Below are 21203 nucleotides of genomic sequence, written 5' to 3'. Positions count from 1 at the left end.
GCCTCCTCCTCTCTACCTTTCAGAGTCTTCTTAGGTTTGTTTTATGTACAATGTCCAGGGTTTTCAATTGTACTTGGGAGGACTAGGGAGAAGTATGTCTACTCCATCCTCCCAGAAGCAGGTCTCCTATGCACTGTGATTATATTTAGTATATATTTATTACATATTGTTCCAGATACAAATTTTTTAAATTAATTAATTTAGTTATTTATCTTTGGCTGATTTGGATCTTTGTTGCTGCGCGTGGGCTTTCTCTAGTTGCGGCGAGCAGGGGCTACTCTTGGTTGTGGTGTGTGGGCTTCTCACTGCGGTGGCTTCTCGTTGTGGAGCACGGGCTTTAGGCACGTGGGCTTCAGTAGTCGTGGCTCGCGGGCTCTGGAGTGCAGGCTCAGTAGTTGTGGCACATGGGCTCAGGTGGTGTGGCTTGCGGGCTCCAGAGCCCAGGCTCAGCATCCATGGCGCGTGGGCTTAGTTGCTCCACGGCATGTGGGATCTTCCTGGACCAGAGCTCAAACCCATGTCCCCTGGATCCTTAACCACTGTACCACCAGGGAAGCCCAGATACACATATTTTTAATAAATATAAACTAGAAGCATATACAGTTAATTCACAATAGTGGTCACAATGGTCTTCCCTGGTCACCTCCACCCAATCTGTATTCCACATCCTCCTTTAGTTTTTTTTATGGCATCAAGTATTGCCTACCCTCAGTAAAAATTGTTGTTTTCTTTGTACTAGAATGAAAGCTCCAAGAGGCCAGGCAAATTATGTCTTGTCCATGGTTGTGTCCTTACGACCTAGCATATGTAGTAAGCACACAATAAGCATTTACTGAATATAAATGAATGAATGGATGGACAAGTGAATTAAGAAAGAAGAGAAAATGTACCAGTACCTTCTTTGTAATTAAAAAGAAAAAAATTTTTTAAGACTGGGAAAATTTTTAAAGACTTCTTTCTCTTTTGAGGAGGCATATGGGAACACAGGGGAACAAGAGGAACCCAATTATGGGCAGAACCTGGACTTTGTTTAATTTGTTTTATAAGTCAGTTAGTTACAGATGTTAATATTTTAAGGAACCGATTACTTGTAACACATCACAACTGATCAGGATACACCAGTAGAAATGAGTACAACTGGAAAGAATCCCTTCCCTGTTTTCTTTTTCTTTCTTTTTTTTGGGGGGCGGGGGCCATACTGTGTGGCAGGCAGGATCTAGTTCCCTGACCAGGGATCAAACCCGCATGCCCTGTATTGGAAGCAGGGAGTGTTAACCACTGGACCACCAGGGAAGTCCCCGACCTTCCCTGTTTTCACTCCTACTTTCCTAGATGTGTTTTTCTTTTGGGATTGAGCCATGTTGGATTTGAAGATTAGTTTAGGCCCGGGGAAAGAATCTGTCCAAAGAGCTTAATTTCCCCTAATCTCTTGGGGAGGTGGCATTGCATGCTGGCTATGAGTGCAGGCTCTGGGGCCAGCCTGCCAGGCTTCGAGTCCTGGCTTGGCCGTTTACTCACCATGCCAGGGATCTGAGATGGGCTGGGACCTGGGACCCTGTGCTGCAGTGCTTGTACCTGGACAAACTCTCCTGGAGCAACAGAATACAAGAAACTATAAGGGACTAAAAATAACTGTGTGCATGAGCCGTTGGGGCAAACTATGAACAATGTGATACAAAAAGGCCAAAACCCAACTGCCCCTTCTGAAGTGCCGGGAGCAAAAGCAGGGTACTTGCACATGCCCCCTGCGCATAGTACCACCAAGAGGATGAGCAGATCACCTAAGCCACCCCTCCGGCCCAACCCACCAGTCTGCCCCTAACCTCACCCTATTTAAGGGACCAGCCCCCTTTGTGAACAAGGGCACCTTGTTACTTGCTTTCACTCCCTTGTGCTGCAACAGGAGTCCCGATAGAGCCTTGCCTGAAATTCTCATATGGTCTCATCAATTTCTACTGATTAAACGAGTCCAAGGACCGTGGTCGGTACATAGGTACAGATGCAAGAGCAGAAATGGCAACCTGCAAGCCCTTTTGGAAGCTTCTGCTTATATCACAACCTAAGCCAAACTCAGAATTAAGGGATGGGGAAAATCACACCATCTCTTGAAAGGAGGATTCAAAAAGTCACTTTATAAGGGTGTGACTGCAGTGAGGGTGTGAAGATTTCGGGCCCTTAATGCAAACAATTTATCAAAATACTTATCAACTCAGTACGGCCACTACCAATCAGTTGAGTTCATACAGTGTATCAGATCTGTTTGCCATCACGACTGTAAGTTTCCCTGACGGGGGTGCTTCAGGGAACCTGGTAGGGGCAGGGGTGGGACAAAAACGCAGGGTTCTGGGCCTCCTTTCCACTTAGAGCTGCTTGACTTTTATTTGTTTTATATATTGAGGTTTTACATTAGGTTTTGTTTGAAAAAGATTCTGCCGTCAAAAGGCTTTAAAAAGTTTTCTTTCTTTGGGTGTATTCAGACTAACAGGAAGAGAATGCTTAGCCCATGTTTCCTTGGTCCCTGCAGAACTGCTTTTGCTCATCTGTGTTTCAGACTGTGCCTTAGGCTTTACTCAAAGGCCACCATAAGAAAGAACTTCAGGGAATCAATGATTATATGTTCTTTACACCTATTTTACGAGTCACCAATATGTAAGAAATCTGTTTTACAGACAAGTGCTGGGGAAAGTTTCAGTATATTTTCTCTTTTGGGCAACAAGAACTATTTTATGTATCATGTAACATGTTTCCCTTTTCGCTTTGGCCACGTGGAAGCTTGGTGCCAAATTTAGCTCCCACGTTTCATAACTCTTAAAACTAGAATGGCCCAAGGAGCTTTTTTTTTTTTTTTAATTATTTATTTATTCATTTTTGGCTGTGTTGGGTCTTTGTTGCTATGTGTGGGCTTTTCTCTAGTTGCGGCGAGTGGGGGCTACTCTTTGTTGTGGTGCACAGGCTTCTCATTGCGGTGGCTTCTCTTGTTGTGGAGCACGGGCTCTAGGTGCGTGGGCTTCAGTAGTTGTGGCTCGTGGGTTCTAGAGCATAGGCTCAGTAGTTGTGGCGCACGGGCTTAGTTGCTCCGCAGCATGTGGTATCTTTCCAGACCAGGGATCGAACCCGTGTCCCCTGCATTGGCAGGTGGATTCTTAACTATTGCGCCACCAGGGAAGTCCCCCAAGGAGCTTTTAAAATACAGATTCCAAGGCTTCAACTGCAGAGAGTCTGAGTAACTGGGCTGCCCCTGGTGGCTTGATTATTTCTGTTCTCTTTCTTTGCCCTGGACTTGCCTTCTGATTCTAATATATGTTTCCTCTGGCCCCAATTGTTCTTTCATACAGTTAAGTCAAGTTACTCCTAGGTCCAAACTGGCAGTGTGTGGGAGGCTGCTCCCAGGACCAGTGAAGGCACTGAAAGGCCTCTGGCCAGTCTAGGGGCCCAGCCTGGATAGGGGGCAGCTCCTCAGCAGAGAAGGGGTAGAGGCGCCAGGGCCCTCCATGTCTTCGGGTTTGGGAAGTCAGGTGTCTTTCCCAGCGAGCAGCCCTGGGGGATGCCTATTCTGGAGCTGGGGGCTGGGCCTGAGGGTCAGATGCCAAAACACCCTGGGCTCTCAGGGAAGCAGGACTCGGGCCGAGAAAGAGCCACAGCCCGCCAAGTCCCCTGCAGCATCTGAACACCTGCTCGCACAGTCTCTACGCTGAGATTTTCACCCTATTGGACACCCCCAAGTTTAGGAGGAGAAACCAAGTCTCCCACAGGTTAATTCAACACTCAGGCTTGGCCAAAAATTGTTTAGAAGGACATAATCATTCTCTAGGATGATTCTGAATTTAGAATTGAATATAAATGTCGAAGTGAAGCAAGTTCATGGTCCTAATATTTTGGGGTTATTTGTATATTTTTTTAAGTAAATAAATTTATTTATTTATTTTTGGCTGCATTGGGTCTTCATTGCTGCACGTGGGCTTTCTCTAGTTGCGGTGCGCGGGCTTTCCATTGTGGCGGTGGCTTCTCTTGCTGCAGAGCACGGGCTCTAGGCGCACAGGCTTCAGTAGTTGTGGCTTGCAGGCTTTAAAGCACAGGCTCAGTGGTTGTGGTGCACGGGCTTAGCTGCTCCAAGGCATGTGGGATCTTCCCAGACCAGGGATCGAACCTGTGTCCCCTACATTGACAGGCGGATTCTTAACCACTGTGCCACCAGGGAAGTCCCGGGTTATTTGTATTTTTAAGATAACTTGGCATACTAAATTAGCTAATAAATTAGCCTTGAATTCATTTTAAAAGTTATAATTGAAGCATTGATTTAGATTTGTGATTTTAAGCTGAAACCTTATTGTTTATAAACAACATTAGAATATTTAACATAGAAGATACATATTATTTTAAGTTTTATCAGTTAGATTTATCAACCTTGGTTAAATAAGGAAATACTTAAGTACTTGGAAGGTTTTTAGAGTCAGGTGAATACATGAAATGCTTATAAATAAGATAAAGTATGATAAATTTATTAATGTAGCAATTTCAAATATAAAGAGAATTTAATGAAGTTATAAAAACGTTCTGAAAATAATTGCTTGAAATTTGGTAGATTTATAATTAGAATAATGAGATTAATAAGCTGAACTTAAATAAGGTTCTACATTTGTGATGTTAATAACTTCAATATTTTTTTAACTGAAGTAGTCTTCTAATGAAACTTACTCTTAAATTTCTCTGAAAATACTAATTAGAATTAAACAAATTTTTTTTCTTTCTTCATCCTACAGCTCTGTTTTCTTTGGGTCTAGTTGTCCTGTTTGTGAATGTTTTTCTTTCTGTTGGTGGGGTTCCTGGTGGCTGGCAGTCCTTGGTTGACCATCAAAGGACAAGGCAGGTTGCCCTCGTGGCTGGAATGAGTTTCCCTTTGCATTTGTCTAGATCTGTTTGCCTGACAGGTGTGTCCCTGAATGAAAGGGCCACCTCTGCATCCCGTGGAAGTGGGCAGGGCTGATGTCTTTCCCTTTGATTGCCTCTCTGTTTCGTTCTCCCTCCTTCTCTCCCTCCTTCTGCTCTTACAAGACTATTTGCCTTCTCCTCTTTTACACACGCTAATAGCTAATGTTAGATTCGCTTCAGGGCACCCACAGAGCTCACTACTCCCCTTTAAAGAGGGAGGACGGAGAAGGAGGAGGAAGCGAGCATTTATGGAGCATCTTCTTCTCACAGCATGAGGGACTCAGGACCCACTGACTTGTTCAAGCCCTCCCAGGGGTGTAGGTGTTGCTGTCCTATTTGACTCATTAGGGTTTTACCTTTAGTTGTTTTAAAAGGTGAAACTGGGCTTTATTGAGCTGTGACAAGGATAGAAGCTTGAGCAAGAAAATGTGCAAGGATCAGAAAATGTCAGGAGCCTCATGGTCTTGTGGTGGATGATATACAATTGGGTTCTTTCCTTGGGAGTAATGGAATCTGCTAGCACTGCATAACCAGAGGTGGGGTGGGGAGGGAGAGGAGGGAGAGTGCATCAGGAGACAGAAAGACCAGATAAGATGGTCATTGAAACTTTTTTTTTTTTTTTTTTGGCGGTACACGGGCCTCTCACTGCCATGGCCTCTCCCGTTGCGGAGCACACCGGACGCGCAGGCTCAGCAGCCATGGCTCACAGGCCCAGCCGCTCCGCGGCATATGGGATCTTCCCAGACCGGGGCACGAACCCGCGTCCTCTGCATTGGCAGGCGGGCTCTCAACCACTGCGCCACCAGGGAAGCCCTGAAACATTTTTGATCATCAGAAGCGGTGGTTGAAACTTAAGGTGTCAGAACAGTAGGATGGAAACGAATTGGCCCTGGCTGACTCACTTTACACTCCGCACCATGCATGCCTTATTTTCTTCAACTTTCGTGAACAGGCAGAGGTGAGGAAGCTGGGTCACCATGGACATCAAGAAGCTGTAGGCCAGTAATCCAGCAGGCAGGATTTGAACCCTGAACTTAATGATTCCAGACCTTCCACTGGGCCCTCTCAAATTCACGCTAAATTGTTAGCAAAGTCACCGATATCCTCCATCTCTGCTCTGAAGTCTCCTTTTGCTTTCTTGATTTAAGTGAAACCCTTACTCTTGTCTTGTGACTCTGATTCCCCTGCAGCTTTCTCCAGCTTGTGTTGGCAATGGAAGGTGGGGGGGATGTGTGTTTTTCCCCACGCCCCTTGGATGACTGGCCTGAAGGTCCACCTTGCTCCTCATCGTAGCTTCCAGACTGCAGGACCATGGCGTCCAGACTCTGGTGAACAGGGGGCCTGTGACCTCTCGAGAAGGGGTCATTTGGGGTTGCACTGGTGATGTGAGCTCCAGGGGGCTCCTGCCTGTGTGTGTCGGGCTGGTGGGCAGAGGCGTGGGGTTGCAGGCCTGATCCGGGGTGTGGTTCGGAGGGCTGCCCAGGCGTGCCGTCCTGCATGTGCACCTCTGGGCCCACCGCACCCTTGCTGGTCCTTCCCTTGGGGCTTTGCCTTCCATTCCCACGCTTGGCCTCAGCCCACACTCTCTTGTGCCAAGAATCGAGGTTTAAAGTCTTATTGAATAATCCTTCACCAAAGATGTGTTGTCAGCCAGCGGTGACTGAATTCTTCCTGTCACCTGTGGACATCGGTTTGATGTATCAGTTAATGTTTGCTGCTTAAAGCAGCCCCACTTATCAAGCTCACAACTCTGCAGGGTGGCCCTTTGGGCTGGATCCGCTGGGCATTTTTCCCATCTCAGCTGGGCTCACTCATGCACCCGGAGTCAACTCTGTGTCCGCTGAGACTGGCTGGTCCAGGGGCCAAGGTGGCTGGTCTCTGCTGTGTGGTCAGCCCGAGTCTAGCAGGGAGCGCGTGCTTGTTCACGGGCAGCGTAGCAGGGGGCTGGGAGCAGGTAAGAGCCTGCAGACCTTGAGGCCCAGGCTCCCACCCTGCACACCATCGCTTCCACTACATTCTGTTGGTCAAAGCAAGTTACTGGGCCACCCTGATTGAAGGGCTGGGGACACAGGCTCCACTTTAATGAGAAGTGTTGCAAAGTCATATTGCAAGGGGGTATGGGTAACTGTGCCCCCCCACTTTTTTTTTTTACAAGTGCAGTATCACCATAGGCCAGCATGCAGATCCTGCAGCTGTAAGGAGAGAGGAAGAACTTTTATCCCTGGGCCATCCCATCTCTGAGTTTTGTATAGGTCCTGGCTGTGATGCTCTGCCTGCCAGTTGTGGTGGGTTCTGTGGGTTCCCCTGTCCTCTGACCTTGGACGGCTGTGTGTGAGCAATGTGGCTGCTCTCACAGAGGCTTGGTGGAAGCTCTCAGAGGCGTGCTGGGGCTTAAGAGCCTCCCGATCTTCCCAGGCAGCTGTCAGACCTGGAGCTGGTTGGCAAGGCCTCAGCCGTTCATATCTAATCTGGGCGCTGATTGATGGAGGTGGTTTTGCTTTGATTGTCCCTGGGAGGCAAGAGCTGCTCCAGGTCTGTGGCCATTTATGGGCAGAGCCAGAGGCTGGTCCTCACTGCGTAACACGACGGAGTTCGTGGTAGGGGTCACGTTCTGCCCAGTGACCTTGGCAAGTCACCATCCCAGCCCCTGCTGACTGCCTCCCGAAGCATCATTTCCCTCCTCCTAGAGGTTATATAATTACACCTTCTCTCTGGCAATCTTGTTTTCCCCTCACTGCTGGATCATCACCATCTGGGTGCTGATACTGCTCCTGTGTCAAAACATAAAGCTCTCGGATTCCGCATCTTCCCCCACCTATCGCCCCGTTTCTCTATTCCTCTTTAGAGAACACTTTAAAAAAAGAGATAACTGGGACTTCCCTGGTGGCGCAGCAGTTAAGAATCCGCCTGCCAATGCAGGGGACATGGGTTTGATCCCTGGTCCGGGAAGATCCCACATGCCGCAGAGCAGCTAAGCCTGTGCGCCGCAACTACGGAAGCCTGCACGCCTAGAGCCCGTGCTCTGCAACAAGAGAAGCCACCGCAATGAGAAGCACGCACACTGCAATGAAAAGTAGCCCCCGCTCGCCACAACTAGAGAAAGCCCTCGGGCAGCAATGGAGACCCAATGCAGCCAAAAAAAGAAAAAAAAAAGATAACTATACTCACTGTCCCTGACATGTTTGCTTCCATTCCCCTTAAACCCCTCCTTGGAAACTGCTCTTGGCCAGGTCCATTGCTAAGGCAGGTGATCTCACTGGGTCTCACCTGATTCACACATGTGGCCCCTTTGTCTTTCAGGAACCCCCTCCCCTCACTTGGAATCCACTTCTCCTGCCTCGCTGGCTGGGGCATCCTCGCTTCCCTGACTGCTGACAACCTAGGGCCCTGGGGTTCAGGCTCGAGGCCTTTCCTCTCTATTATCTGCATCCCCTCGGCGATCTCATCCTGTCTCATGGCTTTAAACACCCACTACGTGCCAACGATGCTCATTTTATATCTCCTTTCTGGTCCCCAGACTCACCGAACGGCCCGTTCAGCATTTCCATTTAGATGTCTAATTGCACGTAGACTTTAGTGTGTCCCAGACTGAATCTTGATCCCCCTAGACCTGCTCCTGCCACGTCACCCCCTGTCGGTTGAAGGCTTTCCTTTTTCCCTTGCTCACTAACTCCTAATGATCACTGAATCCTCAGAGCTCTGCCTTCAGTTTGGGGGTTTGCATTTTTTCCTTTCTGATGTAACTATTTTTGAATATGTTAAACATTTGTGCAGTTCCAAGTCAAAACAGTATTAAAAGGTATCCTTAGAGAAATCTCATTTCCCTCCCGACAGTCTTTACCCCATTTTTCAGTGTTCCTTCTGGCAAAAATAAGCACATGTATTTATTTTCCCCTTTTTCTTACACCAAAGTTGGCATACTATGTGCATTGTTCCACCTCTTGCTTTTTTCACTTAACAATATATTGTGGAGATCGCTCCATTGCACAGAGAACTTCCTCATTCTTTTTACAGCTGCATCAGAATTTCATTGCATGGATGTAATTTATTCAACCAGACCCCTACTGACAAACATTTGAGTTGTTTCCAGTTGAGCTGTGATTACAAATAGGGCTGCAATGAATGGCCTTGTGTATATGTTGTTTTGTTCTTTGGAAGGATGTTTTCAGGGTGGATTCCTGGAACCATGGGGGAAGGACGCCATCAAGAGAATCTGGGAGGTGGCACAGGGTTTGTATCCTAGTGCCGCCCCAGGGAAGGCAGAGCCAGCAATGGCCGACCTAGATATGGCCAAGGAGGACAACGGGGAAGGAAGCATCCCCCAGAGCGTGGGGCCAAGATCCCAAAAAACAATGTTTGGGGAGCCCCTTCCAGGGGGCAGACCTGGGGCCCACTCATGGAACATTCTGCCTGCTCTTTGTCTCCTGTTGTTCGCTTTTGGAAATGGCTTCTTGGTGCTGTGGAGTTCAGCTACATCCTTACTGCCTGCTGGATCCGTCCATTTCTAATGGAGGAGTGTTGAAGTCTCCAACTCTGATAGTGGATTCATCTACTTCTTTATCTTTGATTTTCTGCAGTTTGAATACAGTATGCCTAGATGTATGGTTTCTTTTATCTTTTTATCTTTTTTCTCTTCTTTAAGGTGTATACTTTATTGAACTGATCAAGTCAGTGTACAGGTAAGCTCTGGCTGTCTCCATACCTTACCCTGCTCCCGGGGGACTCATTCTCTCTTTCTCTTCCTTCCTTCCTTCCTTCCTCCCTCCCTCCCTCCCTCCCTCCCTTCCTTCCTTCCTCTCTTTCTTTCTTTTGGCATTTTTCCTTCTTGGTGTTCTCTGAACTTCCTGGATCTGTGGTTGAGTGTCTGACATTAACTTGGGGCAATTTCTCAGTCATTATTACTTTAAATTTTTCTTCTGTTCCTTTCTGTCTCTCCTTCTTTTGGTACTTCCATTATATGTATATTACACATTTTGTAGTTGTCCCACAGTTCTGGTTATTCTGTTCCTTTTTTTTCCCTGGTCTTTTTTCTCTTTAATTTTCAGTTTTAGAAGTTTCTGTTGACATGTCCGCCAGCTCAAAGAGTCTTTCCTCAGTCATGTCCAGTCTACTAAATGATCCCATCAGAGGGATTCTTCATTTCTGTTACTGTATTTTTGATATTTCATTTTGCCATCACGGGAAATCCTGGAACTTCTAGGTTGACTGCATGAATCCCAAAGAGAAAGCCAATAAGAAAGCAGGAAGGAGAAGGAGAAAATCTGAGTCACTGGGGATATCTTTTACAGTTGCTGGATCAAGTCTCACTTGAAGCCAGAACTAAATCTGGATTTTTAATTGACATACCCCATAAAAATTCTTTTATATTATGAGTCAGCTTGAAGTGAATTTTCTGTCACTTGGTGCCTCAAAGAGTCCTCACTGACTCTATACCTAATTCATAGGCTTATTGTGAGGTTTAAATAAAATTGCACTTAGCAAACGAAGCATGGCACACAAGTAATACTCAATGAATGGTTACCAATATTGTTATTATGATATATTTATTTTTACAGAGTTATGTGTGCTTTTTATTCCATATCCTAACATTGGCATGTTTCTGTTTCTCTTTTTGGTATTATTCAGTTTCTACCCCCAAAAGAGAGAGGCTGAGGGAGGGGACTGATCAGCCCTGGGCTTCTGACCACCAGCTTCAGCCTCGGGTCCTCCTTGCAAAACCACAGCTGGGGAACGACACAGAGACCACGTGGTGTGGTTCTAATTCCTCTGACATCTCATTTTCATTCTTCAATGATATTTATCTGCATCCAGCTTACACATAAATGTTTCCAGTAAAATGTTCCAAGTGCCTTTTTTCAGAAATCTGAATCCACATGAAAACAATGGCAACAAGAAAAAGGTGTAAACTTTCCAGAACAGGCCCAGATTTTGAAAATGTGATAAAGAGGTTATTGTGCGTCCGAACTTTTCACACAAGAATTGGAGGAGATTTAACACCAGGAATAATAAACCGAGGAAAACCAGCTAATGCAGAGCAGATGGGCCTGCAGGGCAGTGCTAAGCATTTCAATGTCTTTCCTCTTGGACCTTTGGACTCCAGATGACTGAGTGCTGGTTTCTCTAGCTCCAAATAAAGTTAATGCAATTGGGGAAACCATCAGTATGGCTGGTTTGATTTCTGGAGTGATCAGTGGATTAAAGTTTTTCAAGACTGTACTATGTGGTGGGCATTTGACATTCACTACTTGAATCCTGACCACAGCTCCATTTTACTGATGAGAAAACTGAGGTTTTAAAAGCAAAAATCACTTGCTGAAGGGCACATAGCCAGTATGAGAGCCAGGATCAGTCCTAGGTCTGTCTCATTGAATATGCTATGGTTCTACAAACTGGGTAATAAGAGAGCAGGGAAAAGGGGTCATGGTCACATAAATTTGAGAAACTCTGTGTATGTGTGTGGGTGTATATCTACATAGTAAAAGCCTTATTGAGGTATAATTGATCTGCAATAAGCTATACGTGTTTAAACCATGCAGCTCAATAAGTTTTGACCCGTGTCTATCTGCATGAAACCCTCACCACAATCAAGATAGTGAACATCTCCATTACTTCCAGTAGTTTCCTCATGCCCCTTTGTAATTCCTCCCTCTTCTCCCTCCCACCGTTGATCCCAGACAATCGCTGATCTCCTTTCTGTCACCATGGATTAGTTGTACTTTCTAGAGTTTTATATAAGTTGAATCATACCGGATGTAGTCTTTGCCTGTCTTCTGTCACTTGGCATAATTTTTTGAGATTCATTCATGTTATTACATGTTTGTTCCTTTATAGGACTAAGTGGTGTTCCATTTATGAATCTGCCACAATTTATCTACTCATCTATAGATGGACATGGAGGTTGTTTCCAGTTTGGAGCTATTACAAACAAAGTTGCTGTGAACATGCGTGTTCAAGTCTTTATATGACATAAGCTTTCTTGGATAAATACCTAAGAGTGGAAGGGCTAGATCATATGGTAGGTATATGTTTAACTTTTAAAGAAACTGTTAAACTGTGTTTCAAAGTGGTTAAACCATTTTACCAGCAGTGTATGGGAGTTCTCGTTCCTCCTCATCAGCACTTGGTATGGTCAGTCTTTTAAATTTTTACCATCCTAATAGGTATGTAATGATATCAGATTTTCTTATGGTTTTAATTTGCATTTCCCTAATGACTAATGCTATCGAGTATGTTTTTCTGTGCTTTACATCTATATATCTTCTTTAGTTAAGTGTTTGTTCAAATGATTTGCATATTTTAATAGAATTGTTTCTTACTGAGATTTGAGAGTTCTTTATACTTATTGGATGCAGATCTTTTTTTTTTTTTTTTTTTTTCCGGATGCTCAGGCTCAGCGGCCATGGCTCATGGGCCCAGCCCCTCCACGGCATGTTGGATCTTCCCGGACTGGGGCACAAACCTGTGTCCCCTGCATCGGCGGGCAGACTCTCAACCACTGCGCCACCAGGGAAGCCCGGATGCAAGTCTTTTAATAGATATATGTTTTGCAAAGATTTTTCTTCAAGTCTGGGCTTGTATTTTCATTCTCTTGCCAATGTCTTTTGAGGAACAGAAGTTTTTTTTTTTTTTTAAACTCTGGTGAAGTCCAATTTATTTATTTATTTTAAAATTTATTTTATTGAAGTATGGTTGATTTACAGTGTTGTGTTAATTTCTGCTGTACAGCAAGGTGATTCAGTTATACATATATATATACATCCTTTTTCTTATTCTTTTCCATTATGGATTATCACAGGATATTGAATATAGTTCCCTGTGCTATACAGTAGGACCTTATTGTTTATATCCATTGAAGACCACTTTATAGTCCACATTTCTTAACTTCTACTTCATATTTTTAAAACCTTAGGTACCTTCTGGAAGAATTCTTGGCTTGATTTTACAACTCACAAATTTGCTCTTTGGCAACCTATTCTATTCAGCCTATATGTTGAATTTTTTTCAATGATCAGATACTTAAAAATCATTCATCATGTTTGCAACATGGTAATCTTACAACTCCCTGAGAATAGCGATTATTCAGTTCCGTTCAGTCTATGAGCTTTGTTTTCTCGGAGTTAATTGTTACACTTGGTAAGAGGGTGACATCTTTCTTGCACAGCTGCTTGGTGATGCTTAGCTGAGGAGTCATGTATTTGAGGACACCCTGTTGGCTGGTCTTTGCCTGTTGTGCCCACTTCGAGGATGAGGAGTGAGAGGCAACACAGCACCACCAGAGGGTGCTTTCTTGGGGGCAGGAACTCCTCACTCCTCCCTGGTGCAGTCAGCCCCCTGGGACACTGTCTAAAGACTCATGCTCCATGGTCCTACGTGGAAGCGGACACCTCTGCTGCTGCTGCCTAGTCCCAGGGGCAATGAGGACAAGGCATGGACCTGACAGCTCCTACTCAGGTGCCCGCTCCAAGTGGCTCTTTTCCTTCTCTCCCATACATACCTTCAGGCTTTGAGCATCGTTGGAACCACCGCCCAACTTCTGTCTACTTCTATGCAAGAGTCCTCTCCCATGTGTACCTAAGTATAGGATTCCTTTCAAAATCTGATTAGACTGCCTTCCATATTTCAGGAATTTTAAATATTTCTTATCTAAAAGGAAACCCCTTCCAATTTTCCAACATTATTATGGATCAAAAACACATTTGTCTCATTTCTAGAGACTTGTGATAGGAGGAGAGGCTGTAACATGCTTCATTGTCCAACCTGAATGGAACCTGTGGGCAGTATTTACATCTGTAGAAGAATCTCAGTATTTGAAAGGCCACCAGTGCAGACCACATATGCTAAATGTTGTCATGACAATTTGGTTTGCAACTTTTTTCTTTTTGGCCTCCCCATGTGGCACGCGAGATCTTAGTTCCCTGACCAGGGATCGAACCCCTGCCCTGTGCAGTGGAATAGTGGAGTCTTAACCACTGGACCACCAGGGAAGTCCCTTCGTTTGCAACTTTGATGTTTGCACATTGGGGAAAGTTTACCAGGGCCCACCATCTGAGGGGAACGCATGACCATTGTTAGAAATGAAAATCTGCCCATTTCTTTCCATGCTGGAAGGGCCATGTATCTGTGCTACTGTTGACAGTCCCAGCCGAGCCCAGACTTTCAGTCATTCCCACCAAAGCACCAGACGTGTTAATGAAGCCATCTTGGATCCTGTAGACAAGCCCAGCCGCCAGATAAGTACCACTGACACCCTCAGGTGATGCCACGTGAAACAGAACTGAAGAATTTCCCCGCCAAACCCCAATTCCTTAGCAGGCTGCTAAGTGCTTGAGTTGTAACAGTGAAGCCCTTCTGGAGAGCAGTCTAGTGAGGGAAGCAGATGACAGACCAGATAATAACATTATGCAAGGGTTTGAAATGGGGGGAGATGGCTGGCAAAGAGTGCTTTAGGAGCACCAAGGAAGGGTATCTTTTAGCTGCACGTACACAGGCACTGCACACAGTGCACTTAAAACCTGTGAACAGTGGGTAGCAGCTGCAGGAAATCTCTAAGGAGGACATTTCTGGAGTCTTCACCAATGGCTCACATCTGGGAAACCGGTGAGAGGCAGATTTGACAATTTGCTACAGTGATTGTAGAGGAGGAAGCCCAGCTGGGGTGAGCCGTTCACGCGAGGATGAGGTCGTGGCTGCACCACTGTGGGTTATGTCTCAGCCTTCCACAAGCTGTACCCGAAGCACGTGGGGATGTGAAGTCTTGAACTTTTAAGCCAAAAAAGGCTCTAAAATGGCTCACTTAACAAGGAAGCTACTTTAAGAACAGTGCTTTGAATTTTTTCTCTTTTAATCCAAATGCAAATAGCTATTTCTAAAAGTAATTGCATAATAATAATGATTAAATCACTAACACTTATCACTGTCTTCCCATGTGCCAAATACTGTACTGTGTGCTTTAGGAGGCATATTTCGCTGAATCCCCCACAGCAACCCTCTGTGATCCTCTCTTTACAAATAGGGAAACTGAGGCTTGGAGAGGTTAAGGAACCTCTCAAGGTGACATGATGTTATGGCTGAACGTGTGTGTCCTCCCAAAATTCATGCGTTGAAGTTCTAACCCCCAGCGTGGTTGTATTTGGAGTAAGGAAGTAATTGAAGTTAAATTAGGTCATAAGAGTGAAGCCCCATCCCAATAGGATTAGTGCCTTTATGAGAAGAGACGCCAGAGAGCTGCCTCTCTCTCCATGTGTTTGCCCAAAGAAGAGGTCGTGTGACACATAGCAAGAAGATGGCCGTCTGCAACCCAAGGGAAGAGTTCTCACCAGTCACTGACCCTGGTGGCACCTTGATCTTGGACTTTCAGCCTTCACAACTGTGAGGAAGTAAATTTCTGTTATTTAAGCCACCCAGTCTGTGGGATTTTGTTTTGGTAGCCCCAGCAGGTTATATACCTGACAACTCACCACACTGGGATTATGAGCACCAGAGCCCCTGACTCATCACCCTGAACTGCCTCCTAGAAATATCATCATTTGAAAAGTTTTACATTTTGTAACGTGGCATGCTAGTTTTAATATTTAAATTGACGTGAGACATGTTTTCAAAACTTGACATTATCGGGACATCCCTGGTGGCTCAGTGGTTAAGAATCCACCTGCCAGTGCAGGGGACATGGGTTCGATCCCTGGTCCGGGAAGATCCCACATGCCGTGGAGCAACAAAGCCTGTGCGCCACAACTACTGAGCCTGCGCTCTAGAGCCTGTGAGCCACAACTACTGAGCCAGCGTGCTACAACTACTGAAGCCCACACGCCTAGAACCCATGCTCTGCAACAAGAGAAGCCACAACAGTGAGAAGCCCATGCACCGCAACGAAGAGTAGCCCCTGCTCGCGGCACCTAGAGAAAGCCTGCGCACAGCAACAAAGACCCAAAGCAGCCAAAAATAAATAAATAAATAAATAAATAAAACCTTGGCATTATCTATGCTAATATTGATGGTTGTTACTTAAAGCAGTTTAACTAAATTTGGATCTCTGGAAAAAACATTTTTTTGAGCATGGAAGCAGGTTGGAAATATTGCACCCAGTAATAACAGTGAGACTTTTGGCATATGAAATACATCAGTGGGGAAGTATTTGCTTAAATCTCTGCCTGCTATTACAGTTGAAGGTTTGGTGATAGTATTTGCCCTTCCCATGAACTTTCTGGATTTCAAAACCATGTGGAAGTGTAGCTTGTCTTATACGAAAAATAAAGTCGGAGAACTTTTAAAGAATTAACATCAAGAAATGCATTAAGCTAAGTATCAGTTATTTAGAGAATGATTATCTGGTGTGTGAATGATCTTGGTCCTTTTATTTCTCCCCCTCCTTTGACAATACCATGAGGATACTTTTCTTCCACAGGTTGGCTGCTCTCCTTCTTAACCTCTACTGGGAGTGCAAGCAGGTGTCAGCCCCTCAACAGAGGCCAGGCTGTTCTAACAGGCTTTCACTTTGATGAATGCTTTGGCTTTATGGGTGGAGCATCTTTTACATCCACTTCTGGCTCTCTGTAGACCATTTAAGCAGTACAAAAGGAAAGATAGATGATGGGTAAGTAAGTAGGTAGATGGATAGATGATACATAAATCAGCAAGAATAGCCCACAATCTGAGCTATAACCATTACAGGTTATATATATATATATATATATATATATATGATGTAGATATATAACATATATATAATCAGTTTTATATATATATATATATATATATATATGAACATATAACATTTCAGGTAAAATCCAGACCTTTTTTTGGGGGGGTTATTAATTTTATTTATTGCTTACTCATTTCCTATTTCATCAATTTCCTCTGTATTATTTCCATTCTTTTTTCTTTTAAAAAAATTTTTAAGAATTAATATAATTTTAAAGGTTACACTCCATTTAGTTATTACAAAATATTGGCTATATTCCCCATGTTGTATAATACATCCTTGAGCACATCTTACACCTAATAGTTTGTATCTCCCAGTCTTCCACCCCTCTATTATCTCTCCCCCCTCCCCACTCAGACCTCTTTTTATGAGCATGTATACATATAGATGCATGAAAATCTACATGTCAGATCATCATATTTTGAGCATATTAGAACTTGTAGGATGCAGCTCAAACAGTGCTTACAGGGAAATTTAGTGCATGTGTATACACATGTATTATATATAGTATATATTTTATATAATATATTTATTATATATTATATAAAATGTATATAATAGAAAAGAATTAGAAAAATAGTAAGGCTAAAAATCTAAGCAACTATCTCAAGGAGCTAGAGAAAAGTATTGCAAATTAAATCCAGAGAAAGTAGAAGGAAAGAAATAATTAAAAACAAATCAATAAATAAAAATTTAAAATTAAAAAGTAAATGCATTATAGAAAGAAAACCACCAAAGTTAAAAGTGGGTTCTTTGAAATAATTAAGAAAATTAATAGCTCCTACAAAGACAGATCAAGAAATAAAGACCAAAAATACAAATTACAAATAACAGGCATGAAAAACCTGACATCACTACAGATTCTACAGACATTAAAAAGGCAATGATTCTGATAGTGTGGTCAAGGAAAGACAAGGGCTTGAACTGAACCCAGTAGATGAGAATGAGTTGGTGGATTTGAAAGCTTGAGGAGGTGGAATAAACAGACTGGTTGGATTGGGTGTGGGAGAGAAATAGGTGTAACAGTTTGTGCTGAGCTCTCTCTTAGTTGACTGGGTGGCCAAGGGGCGCCACTAGTGAGGCTGGGCAGCTCAGATGGAGAACCAAGCTTGGTGAAATTCGGCTAAAACCTACTTTTCCCAATTTAATTTTATTGCTTTTTTTACTTGCTACCTAAAAAACAATCCCCCCCCCCAAAAAAAAACCCCAGAAAATAACAAGTGTTGTGAGAATGTAGAGAAATTGAAACTCTGTGCACTGTTTGTGGGGAGGTAAAATGCAGTGCAGTCACTGTGGAAAAGTGTGGCAGTTCCTCAAAATATTAAACATAGAATTACTATGTGATCCAGCAATTCCACTTCTCGGTATATACCCTAAAGAATGGAAGGCACTTATCTCGAACAGATAACTGTATACCTATGTTAATAGCAGTATTGTTCACAATAGCCAAAAAGTGGAAACAAACCAAGTGTCTTTCAAAGGATCGACAGATAAAGAAAATGTGGTGTGTAAGTACAGTCTTTAAAAAGGAAAGAAATTCTGATGCGTGGTACAACATGAATGGACCTTGAGGGCATAATGCTACGTGGATTGGCAAACATTAAAAGACAAATACTGTATGACTCCACTCATGTGGGGTACTTAGAGTAGCGAAATTCACAGACAGAATGGTTGCCAAGGGCTAGAGGGAGGGGAGAAAAGAGGAGTTACTGTTTAATGGATATAGAGTTGCAGTTTTGCAAGATTAAAGTTCTAGAGGTGGCTGGTGGTGGCTGCACAATAATGTGAATGTACTTAATGCCACCAAACTGTACACTTTAAGATGGTTAAGATGGTGAATTTTATGTTATGTGTATTTTATCCAGTTAAACACACACACACACACACACACACAAGGCTAGACCCCAACCCAAGGTTCTGATTCAGCAGGTCTGGAGTGGGATCTGCTGATTGGCCTTTCTATGGGCACTCTATTGTATTCACTAAGTTCTCAGGTGTTGCTGATGCTGCCGGTGCGGAGACCACACTTAGGGATAAGTGGTTAGGAGACCTGGTGAGTATCATGTGGAGGGGGTCCTCTGCTTGCTCCCTCGTGGCTATCGTTGTTATTGACAACAGCTGGCCTTTATGGAGGGCTTGCCTGCTACAGGTTATCTCACAGTTGGGTGAAGGGGCAGCAGATGGGCAGGGCTAGAGTAGATAAACTTCACCCGGCTTCCTTTGGTCCTTGGTGTGAGTGTAAGGCTGAGAAGGAACCAGAGACGCAAATAAAGACCCAGTACAATAGAGCACACAGCCGCGGGGAGAATTAGGGTCGCCTAGGGACCGAGCGCCCAGGGCGCGATCTGGACGGGGACGTGGGGCTCCCGAGCAGGTCTCCAGGCTCCTCCGCGGCCGCGGGAGGCGGTGGGGGACTCGTGGCCCGCAGAGGGCGCTGCCGCGCCGTCCCGCCGCCTGCCGCCCAGGCCGCCCACCCCGCGGGCGCGCCTCTCTGCAGTCCAGCGCCGACTGGCCGGGGACCCGCTTGTTCCGAGCGCGCACACTTCTCGGCCGGACTGAGGACGCCGCCAGCTCCTGGGCGCCCCTGTACTCGCCTGCGGCGGCAGCTCGGCCCACCGCCCCCGGCCCGGCACCGCGTCGCGCCCGCGACCGAGCGCAGAACTCCGGCCCCCAGGAGCCTCCCGGCCGTCGGCGGACCCAGCGGCCCCGCCGCCGGCACGCTCGGCGCCCTGCTCTCGGGGCACAGGGGAGGGCGGCGGCCGGCTGGTGATGGGCGGCCCGGCGGCGCGGAGGGGCGCCGGGGGGCTCCGCGCGCTGCTGCTCCTGGCGCTGGTGGCCGCGGGGAGCCCCGCGGGCGCCTACAATCTGGACCCGCAGCGCCCCGTGCGCTTCCAGGGTCCCGCCGGGTCCTTTTTCGGCTACGCGGTGCTGGAGCACTTCCACGACAACACGCGCTGGTAAGTGCCCTCCCGGCCCGGACACTGACCCCGGCCCGGCTGGTCCCGCTGCAGCCGCCAGGCCGTCGCTGCCGCCGCCTTTCCGGCCTCTCCACGCCGCCGTCCCGAGGGGGCGATTTAAATGTCTCCGTTGTGCGTAGCCTGGCCGCCGAGGAAAGGCGGGGAGGAGGGAGGACTCCGGTTCCCGGTCCAGCGTACTGCCCGGTGGGCGCCCGAGTCGGAGGGGTTCGGGCGCCTCCCCGCCGGGGTTGCCCCTCGCTCGGCCTCCTAGCCAGACTCGGCTTAACTCTCTAGGTCGCAAAGTAACTTGGTTCGTCTGCCCCCGTGGGCCGCAGGCAGCCCGGCCAGAATCCCGAAGGCCCCGGGCTGCGGAGACAGACTCCTCAGTTCGGGGAATTCTTGGTGACACCCCACCCGCCTCGCCCGGGCTTTAAGCCTCTCCCGCCGGCTCTGCGCAGGAAGCGGAGTAACCCCGAGATGCGAGGGGAGTGGGCTGGGTGTGCGTGGGGTCGGGGGTCGGGGATGCCGACTGTGTGGTCCCCCTTCTCGCTCACCAGGCCCTCTGCGGAAGCGAGCTGAGAGGGTCCGGAGGCAGGGAAGGGGGATGGTCCTGGACCCCAGTGACAAGTCCGGTGGGACCGTTGGGTGATTTCTGGGGCAGCTACCCTGGAGACCGGTAGAGGTCAAGGAGTCCAGTTGCCCCCTGAATGTCCCCTTAAGAGTCCCAAGAGGTGGGAGCTCTCCCCATGAGGCACCACCTGTGAAGGGGCACGGAGCTTGAGTGCCCAACCCCAGGGGAGAAGCACCAGGGGAGGTTGGTCTCCCCTTGGCCCTTTCCTACGGACAAGAGGGAATGAAGCAGCCACAGGAGGGGTCAACCCCTCCTCAAAGAATTAGGGTGTGGGTAGTTCCCCAGTGGGGCCCCAGATGACAGCTGGTCTGGGGCTGGTTTTATTGTGTGGTCACTAGTGTGGACATCCTTGGGGGCTGCAGGCTGGGAGGGCGAGGTCAGCCCTCTGTGTGCGCTCAGCATGCAGTTCTGCTCGGAACTGGACAGAGGCTGATAGAAAACGGAGGGTTTGTAGATTCGAGTCCTCTGGCGTTCCTGGAAAAGTGGGGACTCCGTGACCAGCCAGCCCTTTAACAATCATGCTGTTTAGGAGAGCTGCCTCCAAGAGAACAAGTTTTTAAGGTTTTTTTGTAGCTCCTGTCCAGTTCTCTATCTCTCTCCCTACCACTTACCCCAGTTGCTGAGTTTAAGACCAGCTGTCTTTTCTTGCACTTGCCAAATCCCCCTTTTAAAGCAAAGCAGGCTGACGCCTTTTCTGTGTCCTCTGTACTCAGCGTCCACTGTGGACTTTGGTAGAGAAGGTAGCCTGGGCAGGAGCAATTGGAGAACACATCCCAGGATCCTGGGCTGGGCTCCCGAACTGTGTGACCTTGGCACAAAGCATGTGGGGAGGGCTGTTAAAGATAGAAGGGCTGGGGCTTCCCTGGTGGTGCAGTGGTTAAGAATCCGCCTGCCAATGCAGGGGACACGGGTTCGAGCCCCGGCCCGGGAAGATCCCACATGCCGCGAAGCAACTAAGCCCGTGCACCACAACTACTGAACCTGCGCT

At 46.6% G+C, this 21203-nt stretch overlaps 1 protein-coding gene across 1 annotated transcript in view; it reads left to right on the top strand.

The window, feature by feature from the left end:
* The first annotated feature begins 19379 nt into the window (after positions 1–19379).
* ITGA9 (integrin subunit alpha 9) overlaps positions 19380–21203 on the top strand; it is a 353562-nt gene continuing 351738 nt past the window's right edge. The window contains exon 1 of the mRNA XM_079713622.1: positions 19380–19584. Within this exon, the coding sequence (XP_079569748.1) occupies positions 19397–19584 (188 nt within the window). The 5' untranslated portion in view covers positions 19380–19396. The remainder of the gene's footprint in view (positions 19585–21203) is intronic.

The sequence above is a fragment of the Hyperoodon ampullatus genome, assembly GCF_949752795.1.
Source record: "Hyperoodon ampullatus genome assembly, chromosome: 10".
NCBI classification, from domain to species: domain Eukaryota; kingdom Metazoa; phylum Chordata; class Mammalia; order Artiodactyla; family Ziphiidae; genus Hyperoodon; species Hyperoodon ampullatus.
Note: the sequence above shows the minus strand (reverse complement) of the source record. Positions and strands in the feature narration are given on the sequence as shown.